The sequence below is a fragment of the Pagrus pagrus genome, assembly GCF_965226575.1.
Source record: "Pagrus pagrus genome assembly, chromosome: 12".
Taxonomy (NCBI): domain Eukaryota; kingdom Metazoa; phylum Chordata; class Actinopteri; order Spariformes; family Sparidae; genus Pagrus; species Pagrus pagrus.
The window spans coordinates 1,839,091-1,863,419 of record NC_140196.1 but is presented as its reverse complement, the minus strand read 5'-3'; the positions used below and the strand labels follow the sequence as shown (position 1 = coordinate 1,863,419).

The following is a 24,329-nucleotide window of genomic DNA, read 5'->3' as shown; positions in this document are numbered from 1 at the left end:
AATAGTGCCTAACAAAAGCAGTATTTCCTCCTGTTTGATTAAAAACTGCCGTGAACAGCTGTTTTTTGGAAATTACTGAACCTTAAAATAAGTTACATCTTCAGTAAGTAGCAATAGACTTAAAAAATGACATCTAATTATTCTAATCAATAATATTTGTTGTGTTAGCTTGTGAGTGCATGAAAAAAAAAACTTGACTTGCACAAAATCCTCAAGTTTCAGTCAATTTCTTACATTTTATTACTGTTGCACCATTTATACAAGTACATATAATTTTGAATGCATCAATTTCCATATCATCTTTTTGTTTTGTTTTTGAATGGACGTGGGGTGGAAGTAGCAGTGGTGAGACATGGAATGAAAATATCAACTGTAGTTGCCATGGATGCAGACTGAGAAATAATTTTTTTTTCATTTTTTTTTTTTTCTCCACTTGACCAAAAAGACAGGACTACAGGTTCACCCAACCACGGACATGCAATTTACTGAGTCAAGAGAGGAAGAAAAAACTGAACCGAGTGACACGCGGCGCTCCTCGAGTGTTTGTTTCTGCTACGGTTTGACAAGTGCTGGGAGGAAAACGTCCTGTGTCAGTCGGATGCAACTGAAACGCTGGCGAATGGATGGCTGGGATGAGTAAATATATACATTTACATACCTACATGTATGCAAAGGTGGAGATTACCAAAGTACGTTTACTCAAGCACTGCAGTTAGGAGGCATTTTAAGGTGCTGGTATCTTACTCAACTGAATTTTATAGTCTTTACTCCCATTCACACAGACGGTTAGATTATGAAATATCGCTGGTATTTCTTTTCCTTCAGTGTTTCCTTATTCCTTTCCTTTCTTGTTTACCTTCCTTCCTCATTCCCTCATTCCTTTGTTTCTACATCTTCTCTCTGTTTCATTCTGTCGTTACTTCGCTCCATCTTTGCTTTTTTCAGCTCAAATAAAAGCATGAAAATCACAAAAACTCAGTATCAGTACTGAAGCGTAGGATGCTTGAGTACTTTTTTTTACTGCTGATTCCTTCCTTCCTTCTTCCCTGCTGATCCTAACACGTGACAATCCCAAAAAACAGAGATACAAACTTTCTTCACTATCAGTACTTTCACCTCGGATGACCGTGCAGTACTTTATATTACTGTGGTGGAAAAATACTCCACAGCAGCAAATACTTTCTTAGAGTAAAAGATGCAGGTGAGTACATTCCCTCTCTTTCAGTCTGTCTTTACTTCTTTTCTGTCTTCAGCTCACATTGTTGTAGAACTGGAGATACAAAGCTTCTTTTGCAGTATTAGTACTTAAACGTTGGATGCTTAAGTATTTCTTACTGCTAGCTCCTTCCTTCCTTCCTTGTTTCCTTTCTGCCATGGAGTATTTTTCCAAAGTAATATTGATAATTTTACTAGAGTTAAAAAAAAAAGTAAGTACTTTTCTTCCACCGCTGCATACATGTACCTACATGTAATATATATTTCTGAAAGTAGAGTGAAGAGATGCAGAAATGATGCATGAGAGGTGAAAATGATAAAATCAGAAGCTCCCTTTTCATGTGCAAGGCTTGTCCATCCCATGATGATAGCAATGGCGTGTGGTTGCCATAGAAACAAAGCACTAAACCCCCAACCCCCCCCACATCCTCGATGGGATCAGACTGCTAATGACTGACCTGGACCAAACAGCGCTTGTAAATGACCTCGTCTCAGGTGCTTTCACCTGCTCCGATACCAAACTGGTGAGGTTCGCTCCACAGGGGCAGATGTGGATATGGGATTGTTTGATGACTCTACAAGTTGTGGAGTGTTTATTAAAATTTCTAAGCCAGGAAATACTTTAACTCCATCATCTGAAAACATGCGCAGACAGAAGTTGGAGATTTTTGGGGTATTTCGGGGAGTTTTCTTCTCATTTTGTGTCCTCGGCTTCTGTTATTTTCTGTCATGCAATAACATGTTGCAGGCACGTGTTAGCATTTTATACATCATTATGCTTTTACACTATACTTTTACTTTTTAAGAATATTTTGCTGCTAATCCTTCACTGAAGTAGATTGTAGGACTGTATATCTACTGTAAGAAAGTCTACTTTATCCCACTTTTACTTAAATAAGTGTCTCTATTTTGAGAGACACTGTGTGAACTCTCCTGATGATGCAGAAAACGTCACCACCTTGGTATTTTCAGCAGCACGTGGTTGCAGCGCGTGCTCGCCCAGGTCAGCAGCAGATTTGTCTTTTAAAATAAAAAATCTGTTCAAATTTGTCATCAGATTGTGATGGAGGATCAGAGGTTTCCTTCAGGCTTCCTAAGAACACTGCGGAGGTCTTTTCAGCGAGGCTTTGCAGATTTTTTAAGCGTATTACAAATGTTAAAAAACCTCTTAGTTCACTTATAATATAGCTAAGGGTTTCAGTACAAAATCTAGAAGTCTATCTGAAAAAATTCCTACGACTGTTTTGTTACGTCTAAGAATGTGTTTCGCTCTGCAGAGTCAGACCTTTCAACCTCTGAAATGTCCCAGAAAGCCTGAACATCCTCAGCCTCACATGAATTTAAACTTTAAGAGTTCTTTGAGAGAGTGGTGCGTGACCCAAAGAGGAAAAAATGGATGGTAACACAACCCGACAATATTAAAAAAGCTTTGGAGGATGGGTTAAAAAAAGGATAGAGCCACAATTCAACCGAAGCTGAGAACACAATGCTCTGAAGAGGAGGATGAGAGGAAGGGTGAGAGCTGAAGGGTGGACAGATCAATGGTCCAGCTGGTAAAGTGATTTCCTAACCCCCCTCCCCCCACCTTCCCTCAGTCCATTTCCCCAAGTGTTTAAATTGTGACATCCACAGAGCGGAGGGTGCACGTATGAACGCAGGCTTTCTGTGGGCTGAGATGGGTTAAACCTCTTGATGTACGAGAGAGAGGGATGATGGAGGTGGAATGGCCGACACAGACTCGTATCAAAGTTCAAATACTACAGCAGAAAAAAATAAAATCAAACATAACAATAATAATAGCAATAATCATCTGCAGCGGTGGGAAACTTCTCCAGGTGGTGTGCTCCAGTCCTCCTCGTTCAACAAATCATCATTATTACAATTATTATTATTATTGTTATCATCATAATATGGGTGGGCTAGTTAATTTCATTTCACTTTTTTTTAATCTTCATCGTTGTTGAGTTAGGTACTTTATTTTTTAATTTCCGAAAAGAAGCTGTCCATTAATCTTGAACTGCTACGGTTTGATCCTTGCTTGGTGCCTCTGTGGCGTTCGCCTCCTTGGCGGGAGGCTCGCTGGCTGGTGTTGAACTAGGGGCTGCGGCGGCCTCCTTTGCCGGTGCCTCTGTGGGCTTGGGGTCAGGGGAGGCAGCGGGGGCCGCCTCGGCTTTGGCTGCTGGTGCCGCGGGGGCCTCAGTCTTTTTGGCGTCGGCCTCATCTTTACTCTCAGCCGCCGGGGTCGGCGCCGCGGCCTTAGCCTCGGGCTCCTTGGCGGCAGGGGCCGCTTCCTTGGCCGGGGCGGGAGCAGCTGGTTTCTCCTCAGCCTTGGCGGGCTCTGCGCTCTTAGGTGCCTCTTTAGGCTCAGCGTTGGCGGCAGGTTTCTCGGCCTCCTTTGCGGCAGGAGCTGCGTTCTTCTCCTCCTCTTTAGGCGCTGCAGCGTCGGCTGCCGGAGCCTCCTTGGCCGCCGTGTCGTTTGCTACCTCCTTAGCGTCGGCAGCAGCCTCGTCTTTGCTGTCTTTCGGTGCTTCGCTCTCCTCAGCAGAGGCCCCCTCTGCCTTGGCATCCTTGTCTTTGGCCTTTTCATCGTTTACATTGTATCCCTTCTTCTTTTTGCTGAGCTTGCCTCCCATTTTGGATCTCTGGCCTCTGAAACAGAAGGAAAAATACATGAATTTCAGTTAATTCATTCATTTACGAAGAAAGCGCAATAAGAAGAAAGCACGTCCTCAAACCATGTAATGAACCAAATGTGAGCAAAAGTCTTAAATAAAAAAATATCGCTACAGATGACTGAGTGATGTTCCTGCTCCTCTCCTCTCCTCTTCCTGATGAAGAGCAGTCTCTCTTTGTGATAAAAATGACTCACTTTATTGCAGCAGCAGCGTCTCAGTGCACAGACTCGTCTGTATGAGACAGCGAGTGCAACATTTTGACATGTCTGCAGGAGCTTTCATGAGAGCAGAGACCAAGAAGAAAATGATGCTCACAGAAATGATGTGCAATAGTTATGCATTTATGGAGAAACATCTCTCATGTTGCATTTTTGATGTGTTCTCTCGGCCTGAACCACATGCTCCTCAGAGAGCCTCTCAGCACGATATCTTCTTCTTTCAGATCAGGCAAAGCTTATTTAACCATGATGAGAGGAAACAGTAATGTGAGCTGCTACAGAGAGAAATTGAAGAAAAGAGTAACAGCAGTTAGACTCTGTGATGTTCATCTTGAGAAAGACGCTGAAATCTTCACAGTTCAACTACCAAAGAGAGACAAACTGAGTCTTATATTCCATCATCCTGGACTACAGAGACCCTCACATCTCGTCCTCACCTCTCAGATCAACAACTTCTAATTAAGAATGCAAAGAAGCGCCTCCGCAGCTGAGAGGAAATTACAATATGTGTCACAGAGACAACACTCCAGTCAAAGAGGTTTATAAGTTCCTCTAACTGAAATCACACCTCGCAGAGATGGTAGTAATACATTAGACATCATCCTCGATGAACAATCAGCCCATTAGTCACAACCGTGAGCAGATGAGACACTTCCTTCTGCGCAGTGATACAAAAAGAAAATTGTTCCGACGTGAAACTGCTCACAGCAATCGTTAAGTACCCTGGGCATGATTTCTGGAACGAGACATCTCTGAACGATGAACGAGGTGAACCCGATGAAACGGGGGTGGGGGTGAACTGTCCCTTTAAAAGATTTAACAGAAACTTCTGTTTTCAGAATCAGCGTAAAGCAAATCAAACCCAAACAATCTGAATCCTGAATTATGACCTCTGAAACAATCCTTTAATAAATAAATAGTGCATAATGTACAACACTGTGTCATCAGCAAAGAATATTCTCCTGGAAAACTGAAGGTAACCTGGAGATTTCTGTGTGAAGAGACACAAAGATTGGTCTTCATGTGATTAAGAGCTGTAGGTAAACAGCCATTGAGCAGGTAGATAACACTGTGTGTAGGCAGGCTCTACACACACACACACACACACACACACACACACACACACACACACACACACACCTGCAGATTCCTGGCTCACTCCCTCAGCCGAAGCATTTTTTTCATGGATCTCACCATCTGTCAGCTCGACAGGGAAGAGGACTTCAATACCACAACAAATCAGGCTTATTAGGAGCAAAGACTCAAGAACGGCACAATTTGTTGTTTGAAATATGAAGTCTGTATATTGATGCCTAAAACTGCCAAAAACAACTTGGCGCTCTGTCCTGCTCATTAAGCCAAGAAAACGTGCTGTTTATGTTTCAAAAGCTGCCTCTACATTTCCAAACTGCTGCATTCACTGATGAAAAACTAAAGATGTTTTCTTCAACCTTGACAGTATTATGACAAGAAAATACTCAAACTATTTATTTACTGTCCCTAAAAAGGCAACGATCTAAATTTGATGACTAGAAAGCACTCGGCGAGCGCACACCTCCGCCAAAGCACAATCCTCAAATTGTTTTTTATACTAAAGATGTCTTTAATCCATTCTCGGCTCTGAAGCAGCATGTAAACACTCAGTTTATTCTATGACTGTCTGTCACTGTGTCAGGTATTTAACTATGTGCAGCACTTCATGAGAAAACAGTGAACATAAACTAAAAGAAATACACAATCTCACAATAAATCCCTGATTTCTGTCGCCAGAATAAAATGTTGGCAGTTAATGTTTCTGCAAACCACCGGTACATTCATATTAGTACATTTCATACGTATCATATTAACATTTCAGCAATATATGTCATATCACGTCACATTACATGTGTATGAGCTGACTTTCATCTCAGGGAGTGTCGTTACAGCTACATGAGAAGGCTGCCAAGCCGGTGACCACTGTTCAAGACTGCGTTTCAACATCTGTAAGCGTGTCGTGTCAAGTTTGTCGTGACGAAACCAGGTTTCTTTTTCTAACCCTTACAAAGTAGGTTTGGTGCCTAAACCTGGCCAGGCCATAAGCAAAGTGTCGTCACAACATTACATTGAAAATTTAACCTAAAGAAACCAGAATTTAGAAGATAAAAGTTTCAAAAAAGATAAAAGTTTCAACATATCCGCAGTTTACAGAAACGTTCATTGTCAGTATTTATCCTGGGCTGATGCATTTAAACTTTTGAACTTCTGTCTTTACTCATGTTTTCATTTTAAATCTGTTGTTACAATTGAGCATCTTGTACTTTATGAGTATTGCATCAGAGTCAAAGCAGCACATGTTAAAAATGTATTTATTTTGAATTATTAAACACTAATTCTGATAATCAGAAAAATGCTGAAAATCAGATCTGATAATCGGTTGACTACAGTGTTCAATATATAGGCTACATACAAGTAAATATATGTATCATTTAGTTTTACTAGTACTTTTGATACTCAAGTACATTTAATATAAGAGACTTTTTAGTTCCTTTCAGTTTTACCAAAGTAATACTTGAACACGATATTTGTACTTGTGGAATGATTTTGTTAAATCTACACATTTATTGAAGTTGTTCCTTCGTTGTATCATTTTCTGTGGATCCTACATTTTGAGTTTTCCCCACATGAATCAGTCTATGAGTGATTAAAAGAACATGAATAACTGCAGTCGAAGATCTTTTGCTCGTCCTCATAGAATCTGTTAATCTGTACAAACATTATTTAATCACCATTGTTCATTTTTAATTTAAAAACAAACATTTTGATAAAAAGTTAAATTGTCAAAAACAGAATTCAGCAAATGAAAATACGTCAAATAAACGACTGAAAGTCTTGAAATGTGGTGATTTTAATGGACTAACTTCACAACACCTCGAGATTACTCTTCATTGGTGTGGCTGACACCAAATCATCTATTTATTCTGCCGTCTGTAAATGTGAAATGTGTCAGAACGTCTCTGAGAGCAGACGTGACCTTTTCCACCCAAACAAACCCGACCACTGAGACACTCTGCTGGCTACTCACAGATTCGCCCTGTGAATGGGACAGAGCCGGCGGTGAATCCACTCAAAATGCTAATCACCTCGTCGCCACTGACTGAATTACTCCACTATTCATGCAAAACTCCCCTGAACGTCCAACAGTCGGTATCTGCCAGGGCCGCCGTTCCTGCCGCAGCTTTATACGGGGCCACAATGGAGGTCTCTCTGCTGCATCACATCATTTGACTCCCGGCTTGCGCTGCCAGTACAATGACTCACAATCATCTGGGCGGACAAAGGCTTCTTTTCAACCAAAGGCACGCTTCCTCGCTGCTGGGCGTGTGGTTTTAGTGTTTGAAGAGCTGGGGCAGGGCCGAGACAACCTGGAGAAAATGCTCCGGGTCACACAAAGGGCTTGATTTAACCTGCGAGCTGCGGCACAAAAGGAAGTCTGATCTGCCGGCTGTGAACGTCCAGCATCAGTTCATGCAGATGCCGATATCAGTGCAAGCTTAGGTGGACATGTAGCAGACCCTCCTCCCCAAAGTGTCTAATAAAGAACTACAGTGAATGAGCAAATGTTCAATGACTCAACAAATTCTCCAACTTGCTTTTACAGACCTCATTCCTATCACTTCATCTTTAAGTTAATTAACTTAAATGGATTCTTTTGACCCTTCAAACGTTCCCATAAAGACTTTAGAAAGTGTCTCAGTCGCTTCAGACACAGATTTATTGTTGCGGTTGTAAAAGCTAATCTTCTAACCGTGTAAATCCCTGATCTCAATCTCTGAAATCACTTTCCTGTTCCCTGGCCGAGGTGTTATGTGGAAATCTCTTATACTTCGACTAAAACTATTAGTCAACAAGATTTCGCCAGTCATTCACTAATGTGTTGATTTCTGGTCCTGCACAGAAACCTCTGCACCGCTTTTCAGGCCTCAGTGTGGCACTTTAATGGGCCCAATGATGCAGGAGGGGGTCATTGTTATATTCACCTCTCCTATCAGTCAGTCCTGTCAGGTTTTATTCAGTTTTGTTCAGCAAGATGAGTGAAGACCACAACATCAGATAAAATGTGTGTTGAAAACCTCGTGAATTCAGATCTGAAGCAGTTTACTGGACCATGCTCGCCAGAGAAATGAGAAGTCGTCTTTTCAGACACTTCAAGAGAAACTCGGCACCCGTGAGTGTCTTCTCTTCGTGCTGCCCTGCAGAGGTCAACTTTACATTTTCGGGTGAAGTGTTCGTTTAAGTGTGTGTCAGTACACCGTGACATCACACATTAGTCTCTTTTTAACCACGAACCTTCAACAATAACTGTTTGTTGCTTGATCGAAATTTAACGACTGAAAGTCACCGACATGATTTGGTTTGGAAGACAACGACCTGTTTTGTGATTTAGGGATGAGGACTTTCAGTCATTCATTCATTCATCAGATGAATTTTAGACACACGGAGACTCTTCCTGGATCTGTGCTCTCCACGTTTTTTAATGCAGTCTTCACAGACCTCAGTGAGAAAACTCACTGGTCCATCTATTTTCCCTGAGAGTGCAAACACACAAGATTAACACCACCTGCGCTTTTTCCTCCTGCTTTTCCGTCGTGTTCAGCAGTTGCCTCCCCTAAACCACCGACTCTCCAATCGCTCAACCCCGCGAGCTGCTGAGTTAACAGAACACATGATTGATCACAGCGGCGCTCGGAGTAAAAAAGTATTTACACAACATTATTAATCGACGATCAGATTTGTGTCTGGCGAGGGGAAAAGGTGGCAGAGAGGTTTTAAGATGAGCAGAGGAGCAGATGGCTGAGTCCTCCTCAGATTCGTTCTCTCGCTCGCTCTCTGACGAGTCATCTGTCACGCCCACACGCCGACGACACCGCTCCGCTCTGCTGTCTTTCTCGTCTACGCCGCTCTCCTCCCACTTCCTCCTCTCTGCAATAATCCCTCCATCATCACTCCAGCCTCGCCTCTTCTCCGTGTCTTTGCTCTCGTTTGCTTCACCTGCAGTGTTTTCTGTCCTGGGTGTGTAATTTCAATCCTCTGAATTGCTTCTCCTCCCTCCTCTGCCGCCAAGTCTCTCTCTCTCTTTATATCTATATTTTCTTTGGCACGTCTAAATTAGACTCTCCCACCTGGGATTATTTTCCTCTTTCTATTTCGCTCTGTTAGATGCACCTTCGCTATCTTTTCTCTCAGCTGGATCCTCGTCCTTCTTAAGAAGTACACAAAGTTAAACGATTTTTTTGTTTTTTTTAGTTCAGATAGTGATATGATGGGTTTATGCTAATATTTAACAGGGGTATAAACAGTGGCCAGGTATTGTATCCCTCTCTGTCATTACTCGATCTCTGCTTTCTCTTGGCACATGTTCGGGGGTCAGATTGTCATCGCTCCCTCCCGTCCCTCTGCTCAGGCAGATGGAGGTCTCCAGGAGGTCCTGGGGTCTCAGTAAATCCCCGGCCTTGGAGCAGCGGTGAGCCCGGCCTGGCAGGTTCTCTGTTCCTGCCATCCAACATGACACATTAAAGGTTAAAGCTGTCACCGGCCGACGTCCCGCCGTCCTGCTCGGACACACTCACTCCGCTTCCACGTCCGATGGAAAATCATATTGACAGCAGAAAGCAGAAGGAGCTGCAGGAGCACTAGCCACACTTTGGTTTCAGGGCCGAGGAGCCGGATGAAGAAGCTTTTTTTAGATCGTGTCATGGAAAGCTTCTTCCTTCCACATTTACATGAAGTTACGTAAGTGCTTTCTCTTAACCTCAACTGGTGCTTCTCATTCACCAGCCTCATTATCAGAAACACACCGTGTGTTCGTTGTGAGTTCTGGATTAGACTCTTTAACACTGGATTTAGTGGCTCGGTTGTTGCTGTTGACCACCTGTAAACTCACTGATACTCTGTATATTCTGGTCTTTAAATCAAACATGCATCTCTTGGCATTAACAGCGCCGTTTCTTTGTTCCTAGAAGTCGACGTTTTGGGAGAAAGGTGGTTTTCATGGGACTGTGACACAGACAGATCGTCCCATTTTGGATCCAGCCTGCAGCTAAAAACAACACGGTTTCACCTCGTGTGTCACACTGACCTTCATTTTAAGACACTTCTACCTTATCAGAGTGTGACTGAGCCAATCTCAGCGGCTGCAGCCGTCTGTTTCAGCCCGGCTGGTGTAGATTTAGACTCGATCGGTGCTCAGCCAGTCGGCTCTTCACCTGACCTCCCTGACACAGCAGCTGTCAGATTAGTAACAACTCTAAAGCTTCACAGAGATTGGATTTTCATGGTTTTAAGCAATTTGTCTGCATTTTTTTGGGATCTGTCAAAAGCGCTTAAAGGGTTGTTTGATTTCTCAGAGCCACCGCAGATTCATTCATTTGCATTAATTCAAACTAGCACATACTTTTCTGATGGCACCTTATAGATATATGATATTAACACTCATCACTGTCTTGTTTTCAGGATTCTGAGGGTTCGACAGGACGATGAAATCACCCTGACTGCTCGACGTCTCCGTTATGTCTTGTATTGTGAACTGGATGGTGGGTGTGCACAGGCCTTTGCTTGTCACGATGCCGCTGTAACTGTTAACATCACGGATCGATCAGCAATAAACGAAAGTCCAACAGTTTTGCTAAAATGTTATTGGGGCATTGAATGAAGGATTTCATTTGCAGCTCACCTTCGCTGGCTTATTTCCTGAAAGTGCCACATGTTGCTAAACAACAGTAAACACACGTGTGGTTCCTGCACACGTTATACTCCACGAGCCCTCATAAATTAATATTTCTGGATACACTACTGGGGGACAAAGTATATTTTATCTCACTCAGCTGCCAACCTTTTCTTATGAAGCCAAGGTTGCCAGATATGGTCGCCATAGAGGATTTTGCTCTCTACATAGACATCAAACCTGGACACCTCACCCTGACGACACTTAGATTAGTGATATATGAAGGAGTACAGTGGAGTGAAGTATCTGCCCTGTGCGCTCCCAACATGAATGTAACGCTATAATTCATAACACAGGCCTGAGCACTTCCTCCCGCTGCCATCCAGCTGGCTGATTTAAGACGAGTCTGTTTCACCAAACTGCAGCAGGCGAGTGCAGGGAGCTGAGCGGACAGGCTGGAAAACTGGAGCAGAAAATTTGGCCCAATCACACACGCAGACACACAAATAAAAAAAATAAAAAAAGCCCTCTGCACCGGCTCTTTGCACTGAGTTGGAAGTAAAGTGGGAGCAAAGGATGCTGGGAGCTCACAGTGAGCGGAGGCCGATTTGAGATATTCAAGTCACTGAAATGACAGATTGGAGTCCATGACGAAGGTTTTAGGAGGTGAAATTCTCACATTGTGCCCGGATGATTTTCCCACAGAAGCGTGCTATTTTAAAACGCAGCTCTCCGAATACTTGGCGAGCGAGGAAAAATTTTCTCCCACCGTTTCCACCACGTTTTCTACACTAGTATTCCAGCCTGAAAATGTAGAGCTGCCTGTGAATCTCAGGATACAGTAGCAGGCACAAAGTGTACCATCAGCGCTGCTCCCCTGTGTCAGAGCTAGCAGCAGGCCGGCAGCTAGCAGCTATTTCTGTCCGACAGTAAACACATCCAGTCTACTGTGACCTCCAGCTGTGTGCAGATCACTTCATTCACGTGTACAGAAGGAAGGTGTTTGGAGCTCGAATGTACGACTACGTTTCAAATTACTTATTTTAACACAAACCGTTGAGATTTCCTAAATCTAACCGAGTCGTTTTGGTGCCTAAACCAAACAGAAACTGTTCATAATGTGACGATAAAGGTCCAGTGTGGGTCACCAGGTACAGCGGTCGTATGTCAGTTTGCATGTTGCTGTGGGTTCGGTCATATATGTCATTCGAGTGAATGAACTAGGCTACATAAAGCGTAATTTCATGGATGGCGGCCGACCCGTCCTGCAATCTCAAAGCGTCTATGTACAAGTTGTAATACCTTTTCAAATAAAATAGGTCATTTGTCAGACACAAAACAAATATCACACGTTTGAGCAACGATAACTTCTGAGTTTTCTGTGAATAGTGATCTGTTTCCAAAGTCTTCAGCCACACTAACAGCTCAGTGAGGCTGCACTTCAGCACAGCAGTGCTATAAGCTAAATGCTAATGTGAGCGCGCCAACACGCATGACTGTCCTGTAATGAATTATGGGTATTTTGCTGAAAGCTTTGATATCACCTGTTCAATCAGTGAACGCAGCCTGAAAGTCTGACCTGGTTGTGTCAGACAACAACACAATCTTACAGCAGAAACAAGGCCAGAGGCTCGGTCCGTTTCACAATACATCGAGAAGAGAACGACAAAGTGTTGCAGGCTGGTGAGCAGAGAGAGGAAATGATGTCACAAAACACTTCCATTGTTACTTAATCAGAGAAGCTTACAGGCTGTATTTTCAGTGCTGGCTCTGATATATTACTTTAACATACGCTCAGTCTAACAAATAATGGACCCACAGTCTCTGTCGCTTTATCTCTTTGTTGCTGTTGTACCACCGGCACTAGACAAAGTGTTCCAGTATTATGAAATATTGCCCTCAGTGATGTCCATTATTCTCTTGGTGCATTTCCATAATCATAACATATTACATTGTTTGTATCAATCATGAAATCCAGAAGCTTTTATTTCAAACAGAACCAAACTACTCAGACTGCAGCAGCCAAGGTCATACTTTAACTTTTTTTGCTTGTTTCGGTACAGAAATCTACAGAAATGGGACAAGCAGCTCATTTGTGGTAAACGACTTCCCATCCAGACAAACTTCTGCCAGCTTTGCAGACATGGAGGTCATGTGAGCGTCTGAGGATGAGAGGATTTTGCAGAGTGAAATGCCACCGAATCCACAGAGGGGGACGTAATCCCTTTCACTTCTCTGTTTTGTTTTGTCTGCCGTCGGTTTTCCTCTGCAGCCAACAAAGCGTCCGGAGCCATTTTGTATTCAGTAATAAACGTCTCGGTAAAAAAAGCGTCTCAAAGCGTCTCGCTGGCTTTCATCTCGGCCGAGTGCGTCCTCTGACTCGCAAGCAGCAGCTGAACACACAGCGGCTCTCTGTGGTCGCACAGCGCTGATCAATAACCATTTCCAACCCAGGAGTTTTCTCAAGCTCTGTCAATTTGAGGATTGATCCTCTAAACACCAATGAATCATGGTGCTGTTGGTGTGTTTATCAATGCCTGTGTGTGTGTGTGTGTGTGTGTGTGTGTGTGTGTGTGTGTGTGTGTGTGTGTGTGTGTGTGTGTGTGTGTGTGTTCAGCCTGAGGCCAGTGGGCAGTCTGTGTGTACTCTGGGTAATTAGAACAAAGTGATGACTTGTTTAGATCACTTCCTGCTTCAGGAGTAAATCCAAAACGTGCTATTAGCTCAACTTTGACACGCTGCAGTTAGCAAAACTGTTTAATTTCCTTTGGGTTAGAAGTTTTTTTGAATAAAAACAAGCTAAATAAATAGGACGAGTCAGATAATGACTCTGATCTGATCTGCAAACCGTCTTTCAGTTCCAGCAGCCGTAGCCACTCGCAGCTACAGTCGATCCACCATCTTGTTTTACAGTAAAACATCTCAGGAAATATTGGGTATATTATATAAAATGTATTTTGTGACATGACCCAATACTTGCAAACTAAAGTCATTCCTATCATCACTTTGCGTTTGTTGCTATTTAGCAAATGTTAGCATACCTCAAAATGTATCTCACAGGGTTCCCAGTGACCAGTGACACAAAGTTTTTTCACCGAAGATGTTGATTAAACGTTCATATTCAGACGATATTTCACTGGGATTGGAGACACTAGTTTTGAACTGTGAAATATGAATTTGGTTTCTTGTAGTCAGGCTCCAAGATGATGATATTTGCACATTATAAAAGTTGTTTTTACAGCAATAATAAATATAATGATGTGGACAGTCTTCAGCAGTAAACACAATGTCTTCTTACATAAATGTATAAAGCCGCTCTGATTATATCGTCCTGGTAGCTTTTTGTTAGCAGTATACAGATGATACAGTTCCATATTTATCTAATTTCATATCAAAAATGAAATTAAATGACGTCTACGTGTAGACAACATTTCAGCTGCCAGTGCAGCGTGATTTTAAAATTACACATGACAACACATCTATAATGCAACAGCAGTGCACCTGAAAGCATCGTGTGCAGCTGCAGAGAGTAGACACCAACGCTGTAGTTAATGTGACCGATTGGACTTGTCAGGTGCGTTCGCTGCCTCGACTCTGTTTTCACAGACTGATAACAGAGTCAGAGGCCGCGGACGAAGGCAGCCGCCCATCACTGAACCTCAAGGCCCGTTTGGTATTTACACGGTCTAACCTGCCGACACTGCTGGAAAAACATCAACAGCCAGCCTCAGAGGCGCTCTGTCAGATTTCACAATTAGAGACTGATTATTTCTGATTCATTTTACTTCCTGTTTCTTCATCAAGTAATGAATTACTGTGAGTTAGAGATCCACGGTTACGGAGCTTCGGTCTGTATCCCGCAGCGTGAGAAGCAGCGTGAAGGGACATGAGCCGACTCGCCCGGCAGCTCCTCTGGGAGGTGACGCTAATTTAATGAAGTCTAATTAGTGTCGCAACCTGTTGCTGGAGTTGGATCAGACGGAGCTGAAGGCAAGCTGTACAATCTCACAGGAAACATGGTGAACGCAGCACGATGTCACAAGTCACTAATTATGTGACCGATCAGAAAGCTACATTGGCATTTAATCGGCTGTCATGAGTCTAATGATTTCACCTCAGTAAACTGAGTTTTTGTTAAGTCCTGGGTCTCATTTCTGTTCACCGTGATACCATCTGACTTAAGATCTTAGGCTGACTGTGAAAGCAGCTTATTACCACCCATATTTCTTGTTAGGCTGTGACCTCTAGTGGTCGTAGTAATTATTACAGCGGCAAAGGAGGAAGTGAGGGGAAGGTTAGGACTTTCCCCCTGGAGGCTGCTGTTCATGTCAGTGTGAAGCCAAAAGAAATTAGTATTTGTACTGTTCGTAACTGAAGATGCATCATTAACAAAGTGATTCGAACTAAAATCAATTTGTTTCCTTTGTTTTCCAATCAAACAGCGACCGTACGACGGAGGTCAGGTAGGCCTGTCGCCGTACGCTGCGACATCATGTTGTTGATGAACGGTGATACATGTCGACCCCTTCAGTCGTTTAGATTTGAAGTGTTGAGCTCAAACAGTTTTTCTTTGAATAGTAAATTTATTATAAATATGTTCAGCTTGAAAAAGTTTTCAGTTTCTCCACTAATAAGTGTTTCAGATGACAAATCTAACGTATCAATTTATCCAGACGAAGAAATATGAATCCTTAAAATCCCTTAAAATGAGCCTTTTATATCTACAGAGGGAGTTTCCTCTTCGCCGGACTCCGCCATGTTTACGCGGTTACATGAAGAGGGTGAGGTTTGGGATATTTAACTGGTCCGTGTCACTGGACCTCTTTAAGAGATAACCTACAGTTTTACAACATCGAACGTAGAAACACGTCTTCACAGGTCAACTGGAGGATGAGAACTGTTTTGAACGATTTAGATCGCCGGTGACATTTAACCAACTTAACCCGAAGCAACGAGTATTTTGTTCACAGCCGACATTAACAGTCATCAGGTGTGACCGTCTCTTTCAAATCCAGTAAAGTTTCTAAAGTTCTGCAGCAGAGTACATTTCTCTCCTCAAACTCTGTTGAACTTTTACTTTGTCTATTCCCAGATACAGCTGTGGCACTTTGACATTTTAAAGATCCTGACTGTGGAGAAAAAACTGCTAATTAAACCCTCCTGAATCCATCACAGGGAAAAAGCTTCAGACTACATATAACCTGGAAAAAGGTCTCAGTGAGTGTGAAGCATCACACCGGCTACTTTAAAGCGTCCTGCACACCTACAGTATATAACACTCGGCAAATCTGCGACGCAAACGTGTTGGGGGGACGTATTGTTGAGTGATGTGCATCGAGACTGTAATGATTAACAGAGCTGTGATTGTCTTCAGAGGTGACAGGAGTCTTCAACACGTCTCCAGAAACATGCAGGGCGACACATCGACTGCTGAGTTCTTTGTCGTCTGCATGAATAGAACAAATCGACCCGCCATTGAACTTTAAACACTCAACACGTTGAGTGGCAGCGACACACGAAGCTATGGATCCATGTTCAGTCTGAAGAAACATGCACAGGTCACATGTCAAACTCTGTGATTGCAAGTCAAGAGTTCAGGTGTGTTTCTGTTCAGCTCCTCACACCTGATCCAGATGAGGCTGATTGCAAAGTCCAGAAATAGATCCTCTTGAGCAGAGATCTATCTGGATGTCATCGTCATCGCAGCTTTTAGTTTTATTTATTTCTTTCTCTTCAGAACAGCTGTGCTCTGTTAGCTCGTCAACAGTCCAGTTTAGGGTGTGGGGGACAAAAATCCACAAATCTTCATTCATTTCAAAAAAACATAATATGAGCATCATTCAACTTTAAAACCCAGATTTAGTCCAGGCTTACTTCCAAATCTGTCATCCTTCAGAGCACCTGAGAACGTGACGGAGCCTTCAGTGGTGATTTATGATCAAGTAATCCACAAATCTGGCTTTTAGGGTCAGAGCGAGTTCACACTTACAGTCTTTTAGACAAATAAAGAAGCTGTGGGACCACTGGGACGCTGGAAAATCAAAATCAAATCAGTGAAGCAGAAGAGAAACTGAAGAGAACCGTTTGCTCGAATCCTGCCTGTCGACTCAACATCAGATACACTTGTCAGTATCTCTTCTGATGCTCTTTAACCTCAAGACTCTTTCTCTTCAAGCTTGGAAATGTTGACTTTTAGATTCATTTTCACTCCAGTTTGAGTTGTACTTGACATTAATGAACCTCGTTTCAGAACAATCTACACAACAAGCTCCAGCTCTGTACAGTAAAAGGCAAACACCATTGTGTGAGCAGCTCTAAATACGCCTCCAGTGTTGACCCATACAGCGTAATGAAAAGATAAGATGGGACGACACAGGAGACAAACATGAACTTCAGAGGTAAATATGTAACTTATCCATATGGAGCGGAAGTTCAGTCCATGAGAGCAAACAGGTCGAGTTACAGAGCAGCAGGCTTCCTCTTATCGCACACAAATATGAAGAAGAGGAATGCCAAATATCCATATATCATTCTGCAATATTAGCTCACTTTGTCACAGCATTTTCTACCTGTTACCTAAAAATGTAGTTTTTAAATGTCTTTTTTTTTCAATGATCCATCCTCGTGCTGTGCATCCAAACCAACTTGATCCGGTCACAGATATTCTCCAGTGAAGAGCCATCACTCTCGCGTCTGTTGTGTTGTTATTTACGAGGCTTCAGGCCACATTTCCAGGTGATGCATGTCTCTCAGGGGAGCCGTCTCTCAGCAGGTACAGTCGTTACTGTCGTGGCAGCAGAGGGACGTTTGTCTGGTCTGTAACAGTACCGCTGAATTAAAACAGGAAGCTCATCGATCCTGATATCTGAAGTTAAACAGAAGGTGACTAATGTTTAACACGACTTCCAGTCAGCACTGATTTTATGCTTTCAAGTGAAAATACTAACGTTTGGTTGAGTTGAGGTTGAATTGATGTTGTAAGGAACATCTTAATTCGTCTTTTTTCTGGTCTTTTCATTGGTCAAGAACTGAGACTGCCCCCCTGAGGAGAACGGCATCAGTCGCCAAAAAACAACATGTTACGTTATGATGGTGGGAATTATGACTCTCGTTCGTCGGGAGCAAAGGAGGTAGTTTGATGTTGCGTACGAGAGTCTGCAGAGAGACGTGGACGGTGAAGGAATGAACCAATCACAGCCCACCTCAACACCCAACTACATGTTCTCTGACGCTCTGATTTGAGGCTTCGTGGTGTGTTCAGCTACAACGTCTGCAGCTCAGCACCCCTGAGACCAACGTTAACATGCACACACACACACACACACACACACACACACACACACACACACACACACACACACACACACTTCAACTTCAGCAAACCGTACAGCTGTCCGCTCTGTTGATGCAGTCTGATTTAATTTACTGCAATAACGGGCTGCTGTTTGGCCGCCATCCATTTTTCTGGGCGGTTTGATAGAAAAGCTGTTTGCCGCCCAACAGCATCAATGCAGAACATGCAGAGGATGAAATCTTTGGAAAATTAGGGTTTTTATTCAGTCACATGAAGCTTTGTCTGGTTGTCACTTAAGTCTTTATCAGTGTGTCATACTCGAGCGAAACTAAAGATATTGTGTTAAAATATGACTCTGCCATATGAGGAGTACTCCAGTAAAGGTCTCTACTCATTGCATGTGGTAACGAATAAAGTAATAAGACTGGCCATTAAAGTAATTAAGTATCAAAAGTATAAATAGAGTACATATGCGTATATTTACCTGTATGTATACTTCAATCCAATATTTCTAATTATCAGAATTATTTTTTCCATCCATTCCCAATCCAGTTCCTGATAAAATAAATGAATGAAAATACTTTAATACTACTTTGACTCTGATACAACATGAAATCTGCAGAGTAACTAGTTACTAAACCTATCAAATCATTTTAATGGAGAATATTTGCCTTCAACGTGTACTCGAGGATTTAAATGGTCTGCAACTTATATATTCCCCTCCTCCACTTGTATTTCAAAATTGTACTTCAGTGCAGTACTTGGGTACATGTACTTAGTTACATCACGTCACTGGTCTGTGGGGGTTAATGTCAGACTGCAGCTGAGGTCATTAAAGTTAACTCGGGTTAAGTTAATGAAGGCTCGGCCCAGGAGTTTCCGGCTCTTTTGGCAACACTGCGGCCCTCCTGGCCTTCGTGTCAACATGAGTTGTGATCAGCTGAACCAAGTCAGACTTTTTTTATCCTGAGACTTCTGCCAAGGCCTGAAGATGTTAAAGCAGCAGCATTTCAAATTACATTTTTTGAGTGTTTTTCTTGTCAGAATGAAGAAAAACTGTTCAGATCAGATCAGATCAGATCAGATCAGTTCAGATCAGTTCAGATCAGATCAGATCAGTTCAGATCAGATCAGATCAGATCAGGAGCTACAGGCTTCGTGGCTTACAGAAGTATGCATGTTACTGAGGTGAGGGAGTGATTATGACCACACTGTACAAGCAGTGCTCAGTGTGACAGTCTGTGTTTCTGCAGAAGGCCACCGAGGCACCGCTGACGCATGTGCTCACACACACACACACACACACACACACACACACACACACACACACGAATACAAAAGCTAGACCACTTTGGTTCATGTGTGCACAGATAAACACACAGTGTTTATTAATGAGCGATGTGGACAGTGTGTCTGAGAAATATGTGACCTCTGACCGGCCCACAGCTCCACTCTCTGCTAACACACACACACACACACACACACACACAGCCATCCGTCAGCCTCAAGGTTGCTATAAAGAAAACAAGAAGGGGCCCCGCGTCGCAAAATGTAAACTCAACCAAACATTCACATTTAAAGAGATAGCACGGCTGAAAATGTCTGCAGAGAGACGGGAACAGGGACGACGGAGTTTAGACTTCCTCAGTGAGTCAGAGATAAAAGCAGAGATGAAGAAACATTTAGACGGTAAATGTAGATGTTTATAGACGGACGGGACAGCTCGTGTAAAGCTTCCACAGCATTTGTCTCCCGAGAGTCAAAAGAAACGAATCATTTCATTGAAAGATGTACGTAAACAGCAGCTTCAGCGCAGAGTGTGAGATACAGTGCTGAAAGATGAATGCAGCGAAACGATGAATTAAAAAGTTAAAGATTTCAGAAAATGATGGCCTCTATGAAATGACTTCCTGTTAGTGAAAAGGATCTCCAGACAGATTTGAGAACCTGAGCTGCTGCTGCAGATCTGACTCGCTGGGTTTTGACTTGCAGGGGGCTGAATTTAGGTCCTGATGCTGAAACTGCTGACACCCCGCAGCCTCAGGCGGCTCTGAGTCACCACTTGTTTATGAGAAAACATGCGATGTAGAATATGCTCTGCTCGACGCCGCGGGGAGGGAGTCCTCGCCGGACGCATGAATGAGCCGGACGAGCTAAAGAGCTTCGTTCCTCGCTCTGTGGTGCTTTTTATCAGGCAGAAGGTGACCCAGTGAATATACACTGTCACTGACTGGATCCCTCAGCTGAGAGGATCCAGCTCATGATCATAAGTCAAGGACTCTTCCTGCAGGAGAGCGAAGTTACTTCTCCTCTTCCTCTCTCCTTCATCAGTACGAGCCCAGGGTCAGACCATACTGGGTGTTTGTTTTTCACTGCCTGTGGTACCAGATGGGTGGTGTTTACTACGTCAGTGCAGCTCAGACTGTGTCAGGTGAGTCGTCAGTCCCAAAATAAGGTCACTAAGTTGCCTGTCAGATCATTTCCTGTCAGCAAAACTTCTGCAGCTCACACAGAGGTGAACTCCATCAGCTGTCACCTGGACAGGAAACAACAAATCATAAAGCCGCAGCTGATCTGAAAGGAAGCACATATAGGAAGTCGAAATCATCTCCTGCTTCACATATGATCAAGAGAGTAAGATACTGAGATGGTGATATAGTGATAAAATATTTAAATCATTTAAAATCCCTTCCAGATGAAGTTTTATTAGACAAAAAAAAACATTTCTCACAACTGAAGCAACCAAAAAATATTTTAAAAAATGTAAAAAATAAACATGTGTAAGCCTCCAGAAGCCCAGAGATCACAAATTAATTAGAAAAGATGTTATTTACATCCTAAACATGTGATTAATGAGGGTATGAGGTTATCTGTGAGATTTTTAAAGCTTCACATCTTCAGTACTTTGAAGAGATTTCTGGGTCGAGAAGTCTGACTTTTCATGGGATCTGTTGACAGTAAGAAAAATATGAATCATAGCTCTGAAACAGACCTATAACTACCCGAGGGTCACAACAACCGCTCCACCCTCCATATAATGTTTACAGGCTGATCTTCTGCCTGTAATCCATTCTGTTTCACTCACATCTGCTGTCACCTTATAAACGTGGAGCGATCTCTGTACTTAGATTTAATTTTTTCATCTCAGCAGCCGTCATCAGTACCTGAGTCCAACAGATCCTCCGCAGCCTTTAAAACACATTTTATCTCCCTATCTCTCCCTGTGATCCTTTCGTTGTCTCTGGAGTGGTCTTAAGCGGTCAGACTCTGCTTCGTTTCACCTGGTAAATGTCGCGCCGTGACCTCCACAAGTCTGCATCACCTTCTGCATATAAGGCTTTTAGCTGATGCCCTTGGAAATCCGACAGCAGACGGAGGATAGCTGTGTCTGTCGGCAGCATTACAGAAACCATCGGTGGAGGTCAAAGTGGCAGCCATTAGGCAATAAAACACTCCTGTGTACTTAATGTGACTATGAAAGAAAAAGAGACCTTGAAAGGAGAAAACAAGTGAAGGTGAAAAGGGTTGAAAAGTTTTCCTCTGCACACAAACCAGAAGTACTTTCTCCTCACATTAAAGGCTTTGTTAGTGATCCAACTCTCTTTCCCACACATTATTTCCATTATTACAAAGGCACTTTCTGTGAAGCTTTGCTCAAAACTGACAGAAGTTGACTTTAAATTCTCATCAGGAGTTTTGCAAAGATAAGACACAAGTCACAGTGAACTGCAGGGAAATCTACATAAGACCTGTAGCTTTGATGTAACAGTCAAACCTCAGGGGCCGAAAACTTTCTCTCAAAATAAATGTATCGCTTCAACGAACTGCTGGAGCGAGCAGGAAACGAATATATGCGTAAAAACTGAGTCAAACAGCAGAGAAATGCATATTTATCCTATTATCATTATCATTATTATTAACTCAAGGGATGCTGTGACCTACAAGATGAGGGTGACGGACTGTAAAGTTGTAAATTCGCAAAAATCTCTACATCCAAGGACAAAAGCGTTACAGCTTATCAATTAATTAAAATATGCAGCGCTGATATTTTGCATCAGTTAGTTTTAACAAAGTGGTGCTTTGCTATTTCTGTGATTTAAAGTTAAAATCACTGCATATTGATCGCGAGAGAAACAAACCGAGGCGAAGTACACACTGGTATCCTGCCAACCTCCATCTAAAATATACCTATTACATAAAATGAAATGAATAATTTAAATGTATTATGTGTTCAGATTGTAGAAACAACATTCAAGGATCATTTTAATTCATTTAAGTTACTTCATAATGTCTCAAACAAGCGTTTTTTGATCTGCTGTCAGCAGGACGATCATCTGTCCGTGCTGAGAGAGGATCGTTCTGTCTGCGCTCAGTCAGGTTCAGATACTAAAATCACTTCGTGAGGTCGAGGGAAAGACCTCAGTTCAGGTTAAAGTACAACACATCCTGGTACCAAAGCAACATGACTGGCGCAGAGTACCAGTGACAGACGTACCGGACCTTCATCGTACACCCCCAGGAAACGTGTATATATATATAATATATGCTTTACAAACAAAGAGGACTCCCTCCTTTTCTCCTGCAAACTTTGTATTTGTCACCGACTGAAGTGACTGATGGTGTCGATGTTCTCTGAAGGACGCTCGGTGTTCAACAAAAGACAACCCAGTGAAGCATCATGAATAGGAAAGCACGTCTCCAACACAATGTTCCAACAGTTCGATGTCTCTTTATCTGGATCTGAACTCAAAGTTAAGCGGGTCTTTTCGGCGCTGAGACCCGTCCTCCGTCCAGATTTTGTGCAGCTCGAGTGTGAAGTCATGAGTGAAATATAACCTCTTTAACGTACGTAATGACTTCACTGAACACACAGTCAGTACTGATCCTTACAAGATAATGTAAACTCTGAACAGCTGATAGTGGTCAGCCAACAGACAACATGCTAGCTGTTTTAGCACTAATGCTAGTTTGGTCAGTCCATGTACTGTACACTCCATCCTGCTTCTATACAGGAAGCTGCTCTGTACAACACTAAACTGTTGGGAGTTTCCTGTTTAATTCAGATTCAAACCATCAACCCTGTTAGCGGTGTGTGTTTTACCCTAACAGCTGACTGACAGGTGAAACCACATGAACACTGTCTTTATACTGAGCGGCAGAGAAAAGATCAGGATCGACGGCATCAGATGTCCGATCGATCTGGAAACAATGAAGAGAAACTGTAACTCTCGGTTGTGTTTGTGGACGCTGGCCGTCAGCCTCATTCTTCCCTCACACACAAACTTTAAGCTTTAAACAAACTGAGTTTAATCTGAAGAAGAAGAAGCCGTCGTCTCAGTTTGCTTTCTTGCCTCTTTGTTTGGTTTATGTGGTTTCCACAGTTTACTCTGGATGCCGGCCAGCGGATTTCCATAACTCTTGTATTTCTTTCCTGTCCGGGTTGTGATGAACTTGATGAACTTTGATATGACAAGCAGAAAGTCGAGGAACCTTCAAATCCTCCCAACGTGAAGCTGAAACATCTCTTAAGAGCACTTTCTGGATGATTTTTAAGATAAGAAAGCATTAAATATGATGTCACTCTGATATATTAAAGTCAGCTCTACTTACAATAAAGGGGAAGGGAAATATTTTAGTTACTTGCCTCCAACTTGTCAAAGCAAAAGAGCAGCTCATAAAAAAGCACTTAAGCATTTATTTACCTCTTTATGAAAATTAAACTCATGTGCGTGTTTCCAAATCGTTTCTCCAAAAATAGCAGCAAAGTCCTCGGAGGACTCGCCTCCTCTGGGAAATCACAGATCCCAGGGAATAGAAAGTGGAGCATGTCCACATGAAACAGAACATTTCCTCCTGAAAACACCATCATTAGACGTAATTATTCACAGAGAGGAAAAACAAATCCCTGAATTGCATTAAAGATTGCTTTTATTCTTCGAGTTTAACACTGGATGAAACGATGGATCATAACGTAAATAATTCATATTGTGTTTGGGCAGTGAACAGACGACTGGTGTTGGCTCAGACGTGTCCTCCACATGACAATGATCTGTGAAGTTACTTTCACTGGACTCGAACCTGAACAACTGGACAGGTGGATTGCCAGTGACCCCCGACATGACACGCACTGTTCCCACAACCACACCACCGTCACAGAGCGGTGCACCAGCGACGGGTGAACTGGGCCTTCATCGTGGTTAGGTTTTAAAAAAAAAGTGGTTTGGGTT

The 24,329-nt window shown here is 42.7% G+C and overlaps 1 protein-coding gene across 1 annotated transcript in view; it reads right to left on the bottom strand.

Annotated features, from left to right (window-relative positions):
- Positions 1–211: 211 nt before the first annotated feature.
- The window catches only part of basp1 (brain abundant, membrane attached signal protein 1), a 48,479-nt gene continuing 24,361 nt past the window's right edge, over positions 212–24,329 (bottom strand). Inside the window, exon 2 of the mRNA XM_084369267.1 lies at positions 212–3,864. Coding sequence (XP_084225393.1) covers positions 3,222–3,848 — 627 coding nt within the window. The 5' untranslated portion in view covers positions 3,849–3,864 and the 3' untranslated portion in view covers positions 212–3,221. The remainder of the gene's footprint in view (positions 3,865–24,329) is intronic.